Below are 17721 nucleotides of genomic sequence, written 5' to 3' on the forward strand. Positions count from 1 at the left end.
TCCTCCAGCACACATGGCCAGTATGGGCTGTGATGGTATATTAATGCACAGTCATTTAAGAGATCTATGTCTGTAATTCAAGTTGACACATGAGAGATGTAAGAAATCCAAGAACCGTTAAGGATATTACAAATGACTGCCTTATGAGGTGTGAGGTTAATAGGATCTACAATGTGTGTCAGTTACCTTGTACATGTCACTGCTATGCTATAACTCCATTGCATTATAGTAACTTATTCAATCTTTTATTATTATTATTATTATTATTATTATTATTATTATTATTAATGAATTATTCCACAGAGGTGCGTTACTCAGGTCTGCAAGAAAGGTTCCCACCACTGTAAAAGACCAAAAAGCAACACAAAAGACACACGTTAGTTTGTGATTTACTAATATGTTGCTGATTTCTGAGACTCTCTTCAATATTATAACCTTCCCCGGGGGGAGTTTATTTTAAGACCAACTTGTGCCTTTTCCCATTAGTAAATCCAACTCATTAGAATGAAAAGTCTTGCTTAGGGTGCTAAAGGCGTCGTCTTTTTAATAAGAACCGTTAGCTCCACCGCACAGTTCAATTCCGAGCATCTGTGTAATTAACCTCCAGGTTTGATTGTCTTTCTAACTCAGGTACTGCTAATTACCATGGCACGGCGAGCAGTGCGCCTGCGCGGGGAGGCGGCTGCCTGGCTGGCTGCAGTTCGTCGCTGTAGCACTTTCTCTGGCTGCCTGTGCAGTTGCTGCTGGAAGCGGCGGCGACTAGTTTGGAGATGGTGCTCCGTGCATCGCCCATTTCTCACCAGTGCAAGCAGCATGCCAACCGGGGGGCGACATGACGGCTCACGCACAAGAGAAGGTCTCGGCTCCTTTCTGTCTCCCTGTCCTGTCGGCTCCGGGCAGGGGTGTCCTCTGCTATGTCCTCCTGTGTCTCGCCTGCGCTCTGTGCTACAGCAACTCTCTGCCCGGGGAGTTTGTGCACGACGACGTGTGGGCTATCAGCAACAACCCCGACGTGAGACCCGGCTCCGGCCTGAGGAGTATCTTCTTCAACGACTTCTGGGGCAAGAGGATGGCCGACAACACCAGCCACAAGTCCTACAGACCTCTGTGCATCCTCACCTTCAAGTAAGTTGGGCTGTTTGTTTTGTTTTTGCGGGGGTCCGCTGGCTGCCGCCGCCGGGGAACTGTGGCGGCACTTTGCGGTGTCCAGCTGTTTGCGCACATCTGGATTAGCAGAGCCCAGCGACCCTGTTAAATCACCCTAATCCTGCTAGGACGACTGTGTTTTTTTCTTTTCCCGGTGCTCTCCAACATACTTTGGCATTCAAAGTTAATAATGTAGTTGTTTTTCCCACGGTGTAAGGAGATGGCTAAGTTTCATACTTTTCCATGTGAGCTCCGGGTTGCAAACGGAGGGGAGCTGAATGGGAACATGCCTGGACAACGTGCGTCAGATATCAATTTCGGTCACAGTTATAATACACAGAAGACGAGCTTTTGATGTAAATAAACCAATAAGGAAATAGTCTTCCGTGGAGCAGCTGTAATTGAACCGCAGGGCTTTCATTTTCCATTTGTATCGCGTAGGTATCAGTGCTTTAAATGTACAGTGATGGTCAGCGATGGATGTTGACATGGTTCCACGATAATTGAGTTTTGTTTGCGAATATATTTTCCTCCAAAGCCCCCGCTAAATAAATGAAATACATCTGCTCATGCATCTTAATCACTTTTAAAGCACTACACTTGTTGCTTTGTATGCCAATTGTCGCTGCACATTAGTGCCTGTGGTATTTAAAACTAGGCTGTGCTGTGTTTTATTGCTTTTTTCTTGTGTTCAAAACATATAATTTTGTGTTATTGTGTCAAATTCTTTGTCGAAAGTGTGAAACGGAGCAGTAAAGTGTATTGGGCTTTTAAACCAGACAGGATCTGTGATAAATTCTCCCACACACAATCTAGTATTATCGTATTTTAGTACCTTTTGCTAAAATTGTTTTACACTGTGATAGGTGAGCTGATTTACAGTTACGCTCACAGGTTACAGTGGGGGAAAAAAGTATTTGATCCCCTGCTGATTTTGTATGTTTGCCCACTGACAAAGAAATGATCAGTCTATAATTTTAATGGTAGGTGTATTTTAACAGTCAGAGACAGAATAACAACAAAAAAATCCAGAAAAACGCATTTCAAAAAAGTTATAAATTGATTTGCATGTTAATGAGGGAAATAAGTATTTGACCCCTTCGACTTAGTACTTGGTGGCAAAACCCTTGTTGGCAATCACAGAGGTCAGACGTTTCTTGTAGTTGGCCACCAGGTTTGCACACATCTCAGGAGGGATTTTGTCCCACTCCTCTTTGCAGATCCTCTCCAAGTCATTAAGGTCTCGAGGCTGACGTTTGGCAACTCGAACCTTCAGCTCCCTCCACAGATTTTCTATGGGATTAAGGTCTGGAGACTGGCTAGGCCACTCCAGGACCTTAATGTGCTTCTTCTTGAGCCACTCCTTTGTTGCCTTGGCTGTGTGTTTTGGGTCATTGTCATGCTGGAATACCCATCCACGACCCATTTTCAATGCCCTGGCTGAGGGAAGGAGGTTCTCACCCAAGATTTGACGGTTCATGGCCCCGTCCATCGTCCCTTTGATGCGGTGCAGTTGTCCTGTCCCCTTAGCAGAAAAACACCCCCAAAGCATAATGTCTCCACCTCCATGTTTGACGGTGGGGATGGTGTTCTTGGGGTCATTCCTCCTCCTCCAAACACGGCGAGTTGAGTTGATGCCAAAGAGCTCGATTTTGGTCTCATCTGACCACAACACTTTCACCCAGTTCTCCTCTGAATCATTCAGATGTTCATTGGCAAACTTCAGACGGGCCTGTACCTGTGCTTTCTTGAACAGGGGGACCTTGCGGGCGCTGCAGGATTTCAGTCCTTCACGGCGTAGTGTGTTACCAATTGTTTTCTTGGTGACTATGGTCCCAGCTGCCTTGAGATCATTAACAAGATCCTCCCGTGTAGTTCTGGGCTGATTCCTCACCATTCTCATGATCATTGAAACTCCATGAGGTGAGATCTTGCATGAGCCCCAGACCGAGGGAGACTGACAGTTATTTTGTGTTTCTTCCATTTGCGAATAATCGCACCAACTGTTGTCACCTTCTCACCAAGCTGCTTGGCGATGGTCTTGTAGCCCATTCCAGCCTTGTGTAGGTCTACAATCTTGTCCCTGACATCCTTGGACAGCTCTTTGGTCTTGGCCATGGTGGAGAGTTTGGAATCTGATTGACTGATTGATTGCTTCTGTGGACAGGTGTCTTTCATACAGGTAACGAGCTGAGGTTAGGAGCACTCCCTTTAAGAGAGTGCTCCTACTCTCAGCTCGTTACCTGTATAAAAGACACCTGGGAGCCAGAAATCTTGCTGATTGATAGGGGATCAAATACTTATTTCCCTCATTAACATGCAAATCAATTTATAACTTTTTTGAAATGTGTTTTTCTGGATTTTTTTGTTGTTATTCCATCTCTCACTGTTAAAATACACCTACCATTAAAATTATAGACTGATCATTTCTTTGTCAGTGGGCAAACGTACAAAATCAGCAGGGGATCAAATTATTTTTTCCCTCACTGTATATATAGCCCAGAGGTGCGTCACCCCGTACTTACCCCATTGGCTTCTATCATAAAATTGTGATTTTTAGAATGGATTTTGCTGTAATATTCTCCAGATCCTGATTTTCTTTCATTTTCTTTTTTCTTTTTTTTTTTTTTTTTATAAGAAGTGTTACTTCTTTCCATTGCCAGAAGCACCAATATGTAAATGCTGTTCTCACTCATAGCCAGTTGCAAGTGAAGGACCAGGCTAAGTAATTTTGTAATGATGGCTGTATCTGTACATTTTCTTCATGGAAACTTTAATCATATTTTCCCTTTTCATCACCATCTTTTTATTTTATGTATGTATGTATGTATGTATTACGTTTTCCAAATGTGCATGGCCTTTACTGTAACAGGCAAATGAAATACAGTAGATCAGTGAAAGGGCAAACCACTTTGTGGAGCCAGGTCTAAAATGGTTTGAATTGTGCCTCTGGTCAATTTTCTCAAAGTCTAATTTTTTTTTTTCGAGGTCATAATATCCCTAATGCCAATTTTCAGTGCAAGCGCAGCTGTATTCCAAGGCCACCTGTTATAGCACGTTGTGCCAACATCCTACAGGTTTGCACCCTTAAGAGAATGTCATCTTTAGACCCCCCCCAGATTTACAGCATAACACCTTAATATTTGTATTTATTTATTTATAATGCAACTCAAGGTTTAATGATCTGGTTATGGTGTCTTTCGTGAATATGCATAAGAGAATAAAGCAGATGGATTCGTATTCTTGTTGCATGATGCACCCATTTAACATGTTAAGCCTGCTTTCCCATTAATGTTGTTCCAGTAGCTAACTACAAAAAATTGTAATGAACTCAGGAACTGTTGAAACACAATTAAGTGCTTTTGCACAGAAGCAAAACCCCTCGCCGGTGGGGGTAGAGAGAGCCTGCCATTTCTTATGCTTTTTCTTTTGCTTGTCAAAGGTCTCCCAACGGGCAGTAATTTTCTTGTTTTTCTCTGCATTTCTCCTCCCAACTCATTTACTTTATATTGTATCTGCTGGTGTACTTTTCATGTTTGTGTCTCTCCTTGTGCAAATTATAGGATGCTTGACCTTCTCACTTTATTGGGATCCTGTGCACTGGGACTCCAGTTAATCGGTGTTAAGGGTCTTGCGTTGTTCTCTGTTCCCTTAATTGCTGTGTACTTTAGCTGAACTGTGAATTGATTCAAGAAGCCCCCAGCCCCAGACTCCCCAGGGGATTCTGAATTGACCTCCTAGCCTACCTCAGTGTGTGCTTAGCGGGGTACTCTCTCTGGATGAGGTCCTCCCTGCCTCATGGAGACCTGCAGTGCTGAAACAGTGGTGCAAAAGAACGAGTTTAGTGTTTCCACTCAAAGAGACAACCCATCAGAGAACACTGAGGGGGGACTTTATTAATCCTGCTTTGACACGGATGACAGTACAGGCCTACAGCTGTCCACCAGTAAGGGCATTTCAAAGTGCAATGGAGAAGGATGGGTCAGCAGGAGCAATGGGAGAGCCCAGTACATAGAAAGACAGAGAGTTTTCCTTGGTTTTATTAAAGAAATTCAGCGCACACAGACACTGTTGGCACATGTTGACTCGAGGCAAAAAAAAAGCATAAGGAGTTGCACGGATATGAATAATGTGATTATAGTTAAAGACTAGACAGTGTGGAGTTTAACTTTCACATTTCTACAGGACGGTTTAAAATGAGATGCAGATCTCACAGCCTAGCTCTTTGCAAGCAAGAAGAACTTTTAATGTGTTGCTCACAGATGTATGTCATTGGTCCTCAGTCGTCTTCATTAACATGTAACCCTCTCGGGACTCTTCTGAAAAGAAAGAGGGAGATCATTATGTAACAGGTGAAGCCTGGGGCAATTTAAATTTGTCATCTTAAGGAATATGTCTAGGTTTAAATATCCTCCGGCAATCTATTTCAAAGACTGTTTCCTCATTGACAGATTTTACTTCCAGATTTGTATGTTGCAGACTAGTTTTGGGTTTAAATCTGTGTCACATTTTGAGATGCATCTTCATTCGTTAATAGAAAATTCTGTAAATTGTAGGCCAGTGAATAATTATACATTCTGACTTTTGTCAGTTCCTAAATACCATTTCGCCTGTTCTAACCTAGCAATGTAGTGCATTGTAGTGGGATTCTTGAATGTGTGTCTGTGGGGGGAAACTGATAACTAAAAGGATTAAGTCTTAGACATTTGTACATTAATTGCTTTGTTTCCTCTCCTGAAACTTTTTGAGCGTTAAATTAGACGCTTAATTCTACAGGAAAATTACCTACCTAAAATAATTAGGAGACTGAAAGAATTTGAAAGGGAGAGACTGATGTAAGAAGTGAACTAATTAAAATGATTTGTTTTCTTTTAAGGGAACAGCCTGCTCGCTCAGAAAGGCATTGTTAACAGGGTTGTCCATTAAGGTAGCTTACTGATAATCATGATCTGTGGTTTCACATGCAGTCAGCCCCACAGAAGATCATTTTAAATTATTAGACATCTTTACTTAAGGAAGAGACCCTTAAAAGATTAAATCTATAAACCTTGATTTTTCTTTTATGTTTGTGTGTCTGGGGGAATGGCTGAGCTTCTGCTTATCTGTGTGATCGCTGAAAGATATATTTGTCATAGAGGTTATCATCCTCTTAGAAGCACTCTTCGCACGGTCACCGTGGTGAAATATGTTGGTCGAAACCATTAACCTTGAATAGCTACAACATGGCCACAGCAGAGCTTTCTTTTTTTTCCTAACTAGATTCAACGCATTTAAGTGAACAAAATCAAGCAATGTTTCCACAATGGTTGGAATGAAGGGGAGAAAAGTAACCAGGTTATAGTGTATATGTCAGTTATTGCTGTAAGCATGTTACGCAGATTCTTCTAGCTAGGTGATGGCTATTCTCTTTATGATAAAATTACTCTACAGGATCAACTCGTCTTAGAGGCCTAAAGCACTAGAGATGTCTGTATCAGTTCCTATTATACACGATAATGAAAATTCTGATCCAGATCGACACAATACAAAAGGGATCAGAAGTCTTCCTAATTATCTAATGATTCTCACCACCACTTGGAATATGAAATGACTGCTACTCAGGGTTTGTTCCCTCTACTGAAACTATATACCTTGTTTAATTTTCAATAATCAGCAGGCAATTGAGACATGTCTAACCCTCCTAATGAGTTCTCTTCTCAACTAGCTTCATTTGTAATTAAGTCTCGCTGCACAGGAACTGTCTGTATTACCTAATGTGTTGAACAATGATCTCTAATGTGATTTGAGAGCTCATGTTTTCCACATTAGGCATTTAAAAAGGCTTTATTTTTCTTTCATGCTTTCAGGTTGAACATAATACTAGGTGGGATGAAGCCCTTCCACTTCCATGTGGTGAACGTGTTCTTGCACTGTGCTGTGACAGCCCTGTTGATGTACACTTGTGAGAGGACCGTGTTTGATGACAGTCGCCTGGCGTTCCTCACGGCTCTTCTGTTTGCCGTCCATCCCATCCATACAGAAGCAGTAAGTTTTCAATGGTGTCCATAGCCCTGCCTGTATAGAATAATTAGACTGTCACTGTGATGTCATTGGTGTATGGGATGCTACCGGAGGAGGGTGGGCCTTGAAATCCACACTCCCTTCGTTCTGATGTTCAATCTGCTCTGTTCCATGAATGTTAAATAGAACCTCTCCGGTTTCCTGGGGAAGAGCACTAGTTTTCACTGGAGTAAACTGACTGAGCTTCAGTGTGAATTTCTAGTTTCTAGTTTTCTAGGTCTGGTTATTTCATGCTTTTCTTGATACCCGTTTAAAACCAAGGAACCCACATTTCTTACAATGTGGTGTTGCGTAATCTGTGCATTGCATTGTTTCAAAATGCTTTGTGCTTTCTTTTATTTACATACAGTACTGTGTGAAAAAAATATGCTTTCAAAACTAGACATGTTAATAGATTATATTTATCAATTAACTAAATGCAAAGTGAATGAACAGAAGAAAAATCTACATCAAAGCCATATTTGGTGTGACCACCCTTTGCATCAATTCTTCTAGGTGCACTTGCACAAAGTCAGGGATTTTGTAGGCATATAGTCAGGTGCATGATTAAACAATTTTACCAAACAGGTGATAATGATCATCAATTCAATATGTAGGTTGAATCACAATCATTAACTGAAACAGAAACAGTTGTGTAGGAGCAATAAAACTGGGTGAGGAACAGCCAAACTCAGCTAACAAGGTGAGGTTGCTGAAGACAGTTTACTGTCAAAAGTCATACACCATGGCAAGACTGAGCACAGCAACAAGACACAAGGTAGTTCTACTGCATCAGCAAGGTCTCTCCCAGGCAGAAATTTCAAAGCAGACAGGGGTTTCCAGATGTGCTGTCCAAGCTCTTTTGAAGAAGCACAAAGAAACGGGCAACGTTGAGGACCGAGACGCAGTGGTCAGCCAAGGACACTTACTGCAGCAGATGAAAGACACATCATGCTTACTTCCCTTCGCAATCAGAAGATGTCCCGCAGTGCCATCAGCTCAGAATTGGCAGAAAACAGTGGGACCCTGGTACACCCATCTACTGTCTGGAGAAGGGTGGTCATAAGTGGCCTTCATGGAAGACTTGCGGCCAAAAAGCCATACCTCCGACGTGGCAACAAGGCCAAGTGACTCAATTCTGCACGAAAACACAGGAACTGGGGTGCAGAAAAATGGCAGCAGATGCTCTGGACTGATTAATCAAAATTTGAAATATTTGTCTGTAGCAGAAGGCAGTTTGTTTGCCGAAGGGCTGCAGAGCAGTACAAGAATGAGTGTCTACAGGCAACAGTGAAGCATGGTGGAGATTCTTTGCAAGTTTGGGGCTGCATTTCTGTAAATGGAGTTGGGGATTTGGTCAGAATGAATGGTCTCCTCAATGCTGAGAAGTACAGGCAGATACTTATCCATCATGCAATACCATCAGGGAGGCATCTGATTGACCCCAAATGTATTCTGCAGCATGACAACAATCCCAAACATACAGTGACAGTCATTAAGAACTATCTTCAGTGTACAGAAGAACAAGGAGTCCTGGAAGTGATGGTTTGGCCCCCACAGAGCCCTGATCTCAACATCATTGAGTCTGTCTGGGATTACATGAAGAGAGAGAATCAACTGAGTCTAAATCAACAGAAGAACTGTGGTTAATTCTCCAAGATGTTTGGGCCAACCTACCTGCTGAGTTCCTTCAAAAACTGTGTGCAAGGCAGAGGGTGGTCACACCAATTATGGATTTGATGTACATTTTTCTTCTGTTCACTCCCTTTGTATTTAGTTAATTGATAAATAATCTATTAACATGTCTATTTTTGAAAGCATTCCTACTTTAGAGCATTTTTTCACACCTGCCTAAAACTTTTTCACAGTACTGTATACATAGCCTACACATGTTTTTTGGTGTGCAATGAATTAAAGCATATGACAAGTGCTTTGCCCTTCTAAACCTTTCTTTTGTATTCCTCCTTTTTTTATTATTTATTTGCCCCCTAATGATTTGAACTTCAAAAGTGCCAATTTAGCATTGTGGGAACTAAAATATGAACACAAACAGTGGGGAGTAGAAGTAAAAAAATATAAATACATATATAACAAACAAATTACAGCGTATGGAAATCAGTGTGCAGGAGGCTGTGCTGTTGTCAGGGGATGTTCAAAGCAATCAGAAAATAATTTGCAGTGCACAGCATAAAGCAGACATGGCATCCCATCCTATTTGGGAAACCAGTGCCACAGATTTGTGCTGAACCTGTGCTAGAACCTGTACAGCACTTCCACGGGAGTTTATTTCACATGCCAGTGGCCTAGGCCTCAGAGATGCGCTTCCCCGGAAATGAAACTTGTTCCTCACAAGTGGAAAATTAATATGCAAAACGTTCTCTTAATAATCTAGCATTACGTTATGTTATGTTAGTGCCGTGTACTATGGTTTGCCCATTAAGTGAAGCCTGGAATTGTTTCCTGTTTGACATTCATCATACAAAGATGTAATTAAGTTGTAAAATGATGCCACAGGCACTCCAGGCATTTTCCGTCGAAAATTAGTATTGAGTAATTTGTGCTGAGATGTGTGAGACATCAGCCACAAACCAACGAAAAAAGCCTACTAACAGAAACCATCTTTACTCTTACTTGACCTTAGTTTCATGGTGGAAAAAACAAATCCCTCTTTTCACCACGTTGCTAAACTATTGGTACATTGTATTTCTTACAAGTCACCCATTTCTTACAAGTCATTACATTGTTCCCCTCCCCCCACCACGGTGAATAAGAGATTGGCTAATGGTGGTGTTAGTAAGACTAGTGGAGTTCCCTGAAACTGGGACTGTATGCTAAGTAGTCTTGACAGCGACAGTGCTTTGAACAATTCTGGGGGAAATCTGGGAACATGCATTCATTCAGGACAGGCCTCAGAGGGACATAACTTCAGGTTGCATTCACATGCAGCTTGATTAACACCTGAAAGGTCCTCTTTCAGATCCTTTTGGCATTTATTAACAAAGCTTGTGTTAAAGATTAGTAATACAGCCAGAATCAGAAGGGAAACATAGTTAACAACCAGTGTGTGCAATTCAGCTTATTATTTACTCCAATACCCTTTTCTCTATAGACACTGGAATTTGTAAGACATGTACATGCAGATGACCTCAAATGACACCACTAGTGGCAAGAATATACACTCACCTAAAGGATTATTAGGAACACCATACTAATACTGTGTTTGACCCCCTTTCGCCTTCAGAACTGCCTTAATTCTACGTGGCATTGATTCAACAAGGTGCTGAAAGCATTCTTTAGAAATGTTGGCCCATATTGATAGGATAGCATCTTGCAGTTGATGGAGATTTGTGGGATGCACATCCAGGGCACGAAGCTCCCGTTCCACCACATCCCAAAGATGCTCTATTGGGTTGAGATCTGGTGACTGTGGGGGCCAGTTTAGTACAGTGAACTCATTGTCATGTTCAAGAAACCAATTTGAAATGATTCGACCTTTGTGACATGGTGCATTATCCTGCTGGAAGTAGCCATCAGAGGATGGGTACATGGTGGTCATAAAGGGATGGACATGGTCAGAAACAATGCTCAGGTAGGCCGTGGCATTTAAACGATGCCCAATTGGCACTAAGGGGCCTAAAGTGTGCCAAGAAAACATCCCACACACCATTACACCACCACCACCAGCCTGCACAGTGGTAACAAGGCATGATGGATCCATGTTCTCATTCTGTTTACGCCAAATTCTGACTCTACCATCTGAATGTCTCAACAGAAATCGAGACTCATCAGACCAGGCAACATTTTTCCAGTCTTCAACTGTCCAATTTTGGTGAGCTTGTGCAAATTGTAGCCTCTTTTTCCTATTTGTAGTGGAGATGAGTGGTACCCGGTGGGGTCTTCTGCTGTTGTAGCCCATCCGCCTCAAGGTTGTACGTGTTGTGGCTTCACAAATGCTTTGCTGCATACCTCGGTTGTAACGAGTGGTTATTTCAGTCAAAGTTGCTCTTCTATCTGCTTGAATCAGTCGGCCCATTCTCCTCTGACCTCTAGCATCAACAAGGCATTTTCGCCCACAGGACTGCCGCATACTGGATGTTTTTCCCTTTTCACACCATTCTTTGTAAACCCTAGAAATGGTTGTGCGTGAAAATCCCAGTAACTGAGCAGATTGTGAAATACTCAGACCGGCCCGTCTGGCACCAACAACCATGCCACGCTCAAAATTGCTTAAATCACCTTTCTTTCCCATTCAGACATTCAGTTTGGAGTTCAGGAGATTGTCTTGACCAGGACCACACCCCTAAATGCATTGAAGCAACTGCCATGTGATTGGTTGGTTAGATAATTGCATTAATGAGAAATTGAACAGGTGTTCCTAATAATCCTTTAGGTGAGTGTATACATGAAACACAGAATTGAGTACTCTGTTGGAAGTCTGCAGTGTTCATGTTTCATATTTTAGGAATACTCTCTAAACAGAGATAGCTTCTTTAGTGTTTATTGGCCTTAGTAGAATTATGACTTTATTATGTAAACTTTTAAAAATGGAATGTGAAGATACAGCTGGAAGTAAATTTTACTCTAAATGAACATAGTCTTGTGGGGGGTGGATTTAAAACAACGTGGAACACTTCATGATAAACATGAACTCCCCCCAAAATATAAATCAACCACAATCAACCCACATCTTTTTAATTTTTAATTTTTTTCCCCTTCCACATTACACATGTTCAGTTTGAAAACCAAGGAAACTGGCCAGCCTGAGTTAAATAATAACTCTTATTTGCCAGAGAACCTTAATTTCCCTGCGTCTCATCCGTATCTCCCTTTCTGCACCACTCTGTCAATGCCCAATGCCTGCACATGGTCTTGTTCAAGTTTCCGAAACACTCTTGACCTTGCGGATCTGTGCTCTCAGATCTAAGAGATGAAGTGTGGCCTGGTAGTTGTTTTCCCTCCTGTGTTAGGGCACATTCATTCATTTTTTTTTTCTTTCCTTGGCCACTGTGAGCTACATTAGCATAGTTTACTTGCCAATTTCACACTGCTCTGCTTATGTGACTCATGTGTGACCAGTAAGAGTGTGTTTCCCCCCCGCTTGAGTATTGAGCAAGAAATTGTCTTGTCATGTTTGTTTACTCTGTGGCTTTCTGGAGTCATGACGTCTATCTTTGGCAGAATGTTAGCAGCTCTGTAAACCAAGGTCTAGTAAACGGGTCACACAAACATTCTGTTGATGTATAGTACATTTTATTACCTCATTTATACAGATTAAGGAAAAAAACAACAACACACACATGGACCGCCAGATGTGAGACCCAGATCCCCTCCCCTCACTCCACTGGGATTTAGTGTGAACTGGTAAAGCAGAAAAATAAGCTTTGATACAAGATTGAACACGAGCTTTATTTTTGTTTGTAATGTTTTGAAAAACTTACAGGAATAATTCTCACAATATAATAAACGATTTCAAGGCATTTTAATAGCTTTAGTCCTGGCAAAGGTGTAACAAATCATTATGAATAGTTGTGTGCTAAAAGTACATCTCATTGAAATAAACAAGTGGGCAGTTGGACAAATTGAAACCACAGCACAAACACCCATCTTAACCATTTCTGTCCGTCAGCGTGATATTTAAAGACTTTGTACTTGCAGAATCCACCGTGTGCTGTTTGTGAGTAAAAGAAAGGAAAGAGTCACATAAGAGCAATCAGTTTTAAAATTCAGGGGCAAAGGCACTGCCTGGAATTTAACCTTAATGTTAACCTTGTCCTGTTTAATTCTGTCTTCAGTTTAATTAGTATCCCAAGGTTCTTGGAGTTTGTAAACATTACAGGACCTGCAATGAGTGTCACCGTGCTAAAATCGGGAGAGCTTTGTGTGTTGGCACTGCTTAACCTTGAATGTCTGCAGTGATATTCCCATAAATACTTTGTCTTCTCTTTTCCCTAGGTGTTTTTTAATTGCTTGTACGATGGCCGTGTCTTTCACTCAGCCAGGTGATTGCATCAGCGTTCTTTGTAGAGTGTCAAAAAGTGATAGGAATACTCAGTTGTCTGAGTTCCTTTGCTTACCACAAGATTTACATTTATTAATTGGTTTTGAAGTATTTGCATAGAGTATCGGGCCTGTGTGAATTACACAGGGATAGTAAAAGATGAAATCACTTTCCTGTTGGCGTACAGTTTTAACGTCCTAAATGGGGAAACCTGCTATACTTCAATCACCTTTTAGAGACATAACAGCTGTTGGTATCGAGGGCTTTTTATTTCAAAATGACATTACAATTAAGGAGTTTTACAGCTGGAGTATTGGAGTTCCATTGTCTCGGTTAAGTCACTGCTTTTATTCCCCACATGGGCCTTTGTGGAAAGTTTCTTGGCTGCCATGGAAGCAGAAATTTGACCCTGGGTAAGCCGATGGCAGCAGTATCATTCGGTCCGCAACCTAATTGTTTGTTAGCTCTTAAATAAATGAATAGAATACAGTACCGAGGCCAACACATGAAAGGGGGAACAAAACCGACTGTATCAATAGAAATTTAATCCTGAATGTCCTCCTTGTCAACACACCATAGGCGAAGATGTGGCAAATGGGAAAATCAATTCCATAACAGGCTTCATATATATTTTATACATTTACATATTTATAGATGTATCCAATCAGGCAAATTGTTCTACACAGAATTGATTCTTTAAAACCTCTTCCAGAAATAGACAGTTAAGACAAATTCCCAAAGGCTAGCCTTTAATCACTTTTTCCACAAAAGTTATTCTAATAATGAGCCCAGAAAAACCACAAATATGCATTTTTTTCTCCTGGATTTTAAAGTTCATTGTGTCAAACACTCAGGAAGGGTCCCACAGCTGGCTTTACCACACAGGACCCTTTGTTGTGAAAATATTTATGCAAACCTTCCACAGCTGTGAGGCCTGGTTATCTTAACCCAAATGTATACACATCATAACATATCTTAAGACATATGTTTTGTTTTGCCTTAAAAGGACATGGTTTGAATTATTTCGCATACATTCTCAGGTGCAGAATTTTGAAGCAAGAGAAAAGGAATCCCAAAGTTAGTACATAAAGCCATCATACCCCCTCTAGCCCCATTATTTATGCATTTTATTTTTATTAGAAGCAAGTTTTGCACTGTGGTGGAATGTTTCCGAGTCTGTTTCTAATCACAAACAAATGTCCATATTAAATTGAAGGGAAAAAGCAAAAAACAAAAAAAAAAAAAACATTTTTTTACCAGCCTCTATTTGAAGCAGCTGCAAAACAGAGCAGTAAGCCCCCAAAGGAAGAAAAAAACAGATGATTGCCCTGAAATATTCAAGCTGTGATTTAACCATTTTTTAGGTCACGTGTTCTCTTGGTTATTGTGAATTTGCAACGTTAAAAAAAACAAAAAAACATAGGTCCCCCTCTAGAACACCACACTTGGAATACATGTCCTTCTAACCCTGAATGTTCTAGAAACTGATGAGCCTTTTTATAGAAATTAACACACATTCCCAGAGGGAACCTTAATTAAGATCAACAGTGGTCAGGTCTAACAACACAGCAAAGTGCAAAACTAGAGTATATATTTCTAAAACCAACAAACAAACAAGAAAACCACATTGGAGACAGAATATATGACTCCTGACAAAAACATCTAGCTAGCCCGGAAGGTGGTGAGTGAGTAGGATTTTCTCAGAATAGGAAATTCTCTTAACTGAGATCATGCACGTATTATATATAGCCTAATGAAAAAGTCAGTTTGTAATTGGCAGCATATTTAGATTTTTCTAATATATGCTGGCTTGTAAATACAGGCACCAAAAAAGCTTACATGACTGCACAAGACAAACAGTATTTTCTCTGTATTGTTTGAATGTCATATCGATCTATAGCCTTAAATGTACAGATACATTTTGTTAGCTCACATCTTTATATGTATTAAAAAAGTATAGGCTAAGTATATAATGTTATAATGTAAACAGTTCAAACTACTTGCTCAATAAAAATAAAAGTGTGTCTAGCTGGTAAACTTGCTATTGTTTTTTCTTGTACTAAGTATGATTGAAGTCTGAAATGTAACAGTATGCATTTTACACCTGAAAATTACATTGTAAAATTGTGAACGGGACCAGGTAACTTTATTAATTAAAACAATATAAATTACAGAAACAGGTTTCCATTCAAATAAATGCATTTTAAAACAAGACCAGATGTTTACTTTCCAAACCAAAATGCGATTATATTGAGCTGAGCAGTACAATTACCAATGCTGCCGTTGGAGGTAACAACTGGGACGATGGAGAAATTAAAGCACTGTTTACGATGTGGATGGAAGATAAAGTTAAAAAAGAAACCAAAGGAAGTGTACGAGCGCTGCTGTCTGAGGATATAACTATAGAAGCGATTAATGGCTATCAATTACTGGCCCGACCAAGTTAAAAGGAAAATAAAAATGCAAAGTTCAGACTTTAAAAATGAGAATAAAAGCAGTGGAGTCCAGAGAAAAGGTTGCATGTTTTTCCAAGGAAATACTGAGCAGCAGATTGGATTGCACCTGCAGCAAACAGCACCGAAGAGACAGACACCTGAAGTACTACTACTGTAATATATGTGCTGTATGTGTGTGTGTGTATGTAATAGACATTTTCAGATTATGAATCTCAATAGGTTATTGATAACTAATGCAAACGATTTCTTGTGATTTAATGTAAATGTCCTGCAACACTTTTAGACTTGCAGTACCGAAGATATTTGAAAAGGGAAATATATACATTCGAGATTATATTAATAAGTTGTGATTATAAATACATTGCATACACCTGTAAGCATACCTAATGTCATTAATAACTGGTTTGTTTTAGCAGATTTGTTTAATTCCCGCCATGCATTTAGTTTAGGCCTGCTTTTCGCCCATATATGTGAATGCACTTAGGCTTCCTAAAACCACAAATGTGAACGGGGTCTCTTAAAAAAAAAAAAAAAAAAAAAAAAGTAGGTCTAAATTTGAGGCGGCCCAGGGCCGGCCTAATAAGTGTGAATGGAGTCATAGTCCTTGTTTCTTAGATGTGCTCTGTCACACTTCACAGGGGGCTCTGGGACTGCAAGTGGCAATGGGTTCCCCTCTTTGGAAAATACTGTACCTCGCATATTCTCACTTTCCTTTGTCTGTGTGAAGCCAAAAGTGGATGATTGTCAATGGTGGTTTGTCTCTCTAGCGAAAAGGACTGCAAAATGGCATTGCTAGCTGTCGTTCTAATACAGTGTGTACGCAGAAGAACAAATCCACGATCTTGCAAGTGTGCCACATCCTATTCTGTAAGTGTCAGAGAAAATCTTGCTCAGAAAATCAAGAGATTTAAAAGCTAGAAGCAGCCCTGTAAAGGTACTTTGTCAGCAGATTAGTACCTGGAGTCTGGAATGAAATGGGCATTTTACTTTGCAAAAGTAAGGCATTGCAGAAAACACTTTATGATTTGCAGAATGTTTTGTTGGTCGGTTTTGTGACACCAACCCACACTAGTTTCGCAAGAAAAGGAAGAGTGATAGAAATTTACGTTCACTGTAGCATCTTTTCATCACACTGATGATTTCAGAATGGTATTGCCCCTGATTTAGTGACTGTTCAGTGTAGGTTTAGTGCAGGCCGGTCTGCTGTTGAAAGGAGAAGAAATTCTCTGGCTGTACAGTGTCGAACATCTGGACCAAGGGAATAGCCCAAAGGGGAAAGGAGGGGAATGGCACGTGGGAACCGATTTCTGAATAAATCTAAACATGCTGGTAGGGAGGGGGAAAAAAACATTTAATCTTCTCTGCCCTTTGAATCTTGCATGTCTGTGTACACTGGAAGTCACAGTTAAGGGGCCGCTGGGAAATCCAAGCTGTAAATAAAGAATGAGATCACAAACTAAAGCTATCTTTTGCTGTGTTTATAATGCAAGCTATACTAATACCATAACATTTCAAGGCACTTAAGTTTATGTGACTGAGCAAAGCCAGTGCACCAGTTTCGACACCTGTTTTTATTTCTTCTCTTATTCTAATTTAGATTTAAGCCTAACTAATAGTTTGTAAAAGCAAATGTGGCAGAAGGTGTAGCTTGACAAGGGAGAATGGAATGTTTTGCTTATAATATATCCCCTGTATGTAAACCAGAATAATCCCCCTAAACCCTTCAGATGATCACCTCCAACATTTTGACAGCCTCGTACCTGATTTTTCAACTTCTATTCTATCAGTCCTGGGAGCCACAACATTTTTCGCCAGTGCTTTTTTGACAGTTTGTTAATCTCAACAGAATGAAAAAATCAAGCTTCATTTCTCTCCATCATAACATCCTCTGGAAGACATTTCTCTTCATGGTTTCCTTTGATTTGGAGGAATTTGATGTGGAACTGAACTGGGCAGCAAGTTGAGAATAGATTTTGGTATTTGTTTCACTTTGTGTCTTTTTTAGGCATGTTAGGATTAACATTAAAAAACAACTATTTTGGCAGAATAATATAAATATGATTTATTTTTTATATTTTTTGT

The 17721-nt window shown here is 40.4% G+C and overlaps 1 protein-coding gene across 2 annotated transcripts in view; it reads left to right on the forward strand.

The window, feature by feature from the left end:
- The first annotated feature begins 668 nt into the window (after positions 1–668).
- tmtc1 (transmembrane O-mannosyltransferase targeting cadherins 1) overlaps positions 669–17721 on the forward strand; it is a 121487-nt gene continuing 104434 nt past the window's right edge. Inside the window, exons 1-2 of one of the 2 annotated variants that reach the window (XM_066705291.1) lie at positions 669–1125; positions 6993–7170. In XM_066705291.1, coding sequence (XP_066561388.1) covers positions 833–1125; positions 6993–7170 — 471 coding nt within the window. In that variant the 5' untranslated portion in view covers positions 669–832. The remainder of the gene's footprint in view (positions 1126–6992; positions 7171–17721) is intronic. The other variant, XM_066705292.1, reaches the window with a different exon arrangement.

This window comes from Amia ocellicauda, chromosome 5, assembly GCF_036373705.1.
Source record: "Amia ocellicauda isolate fAmiCal2 chromosome 5, fAmiCal2.hap1, whole genome shotgun sequence".
NCBI lineage: Eukaryota > Metazoa > Chordata > Actinopteri > Amiiformes > Amiidae > Amia > Amia ocellicauda.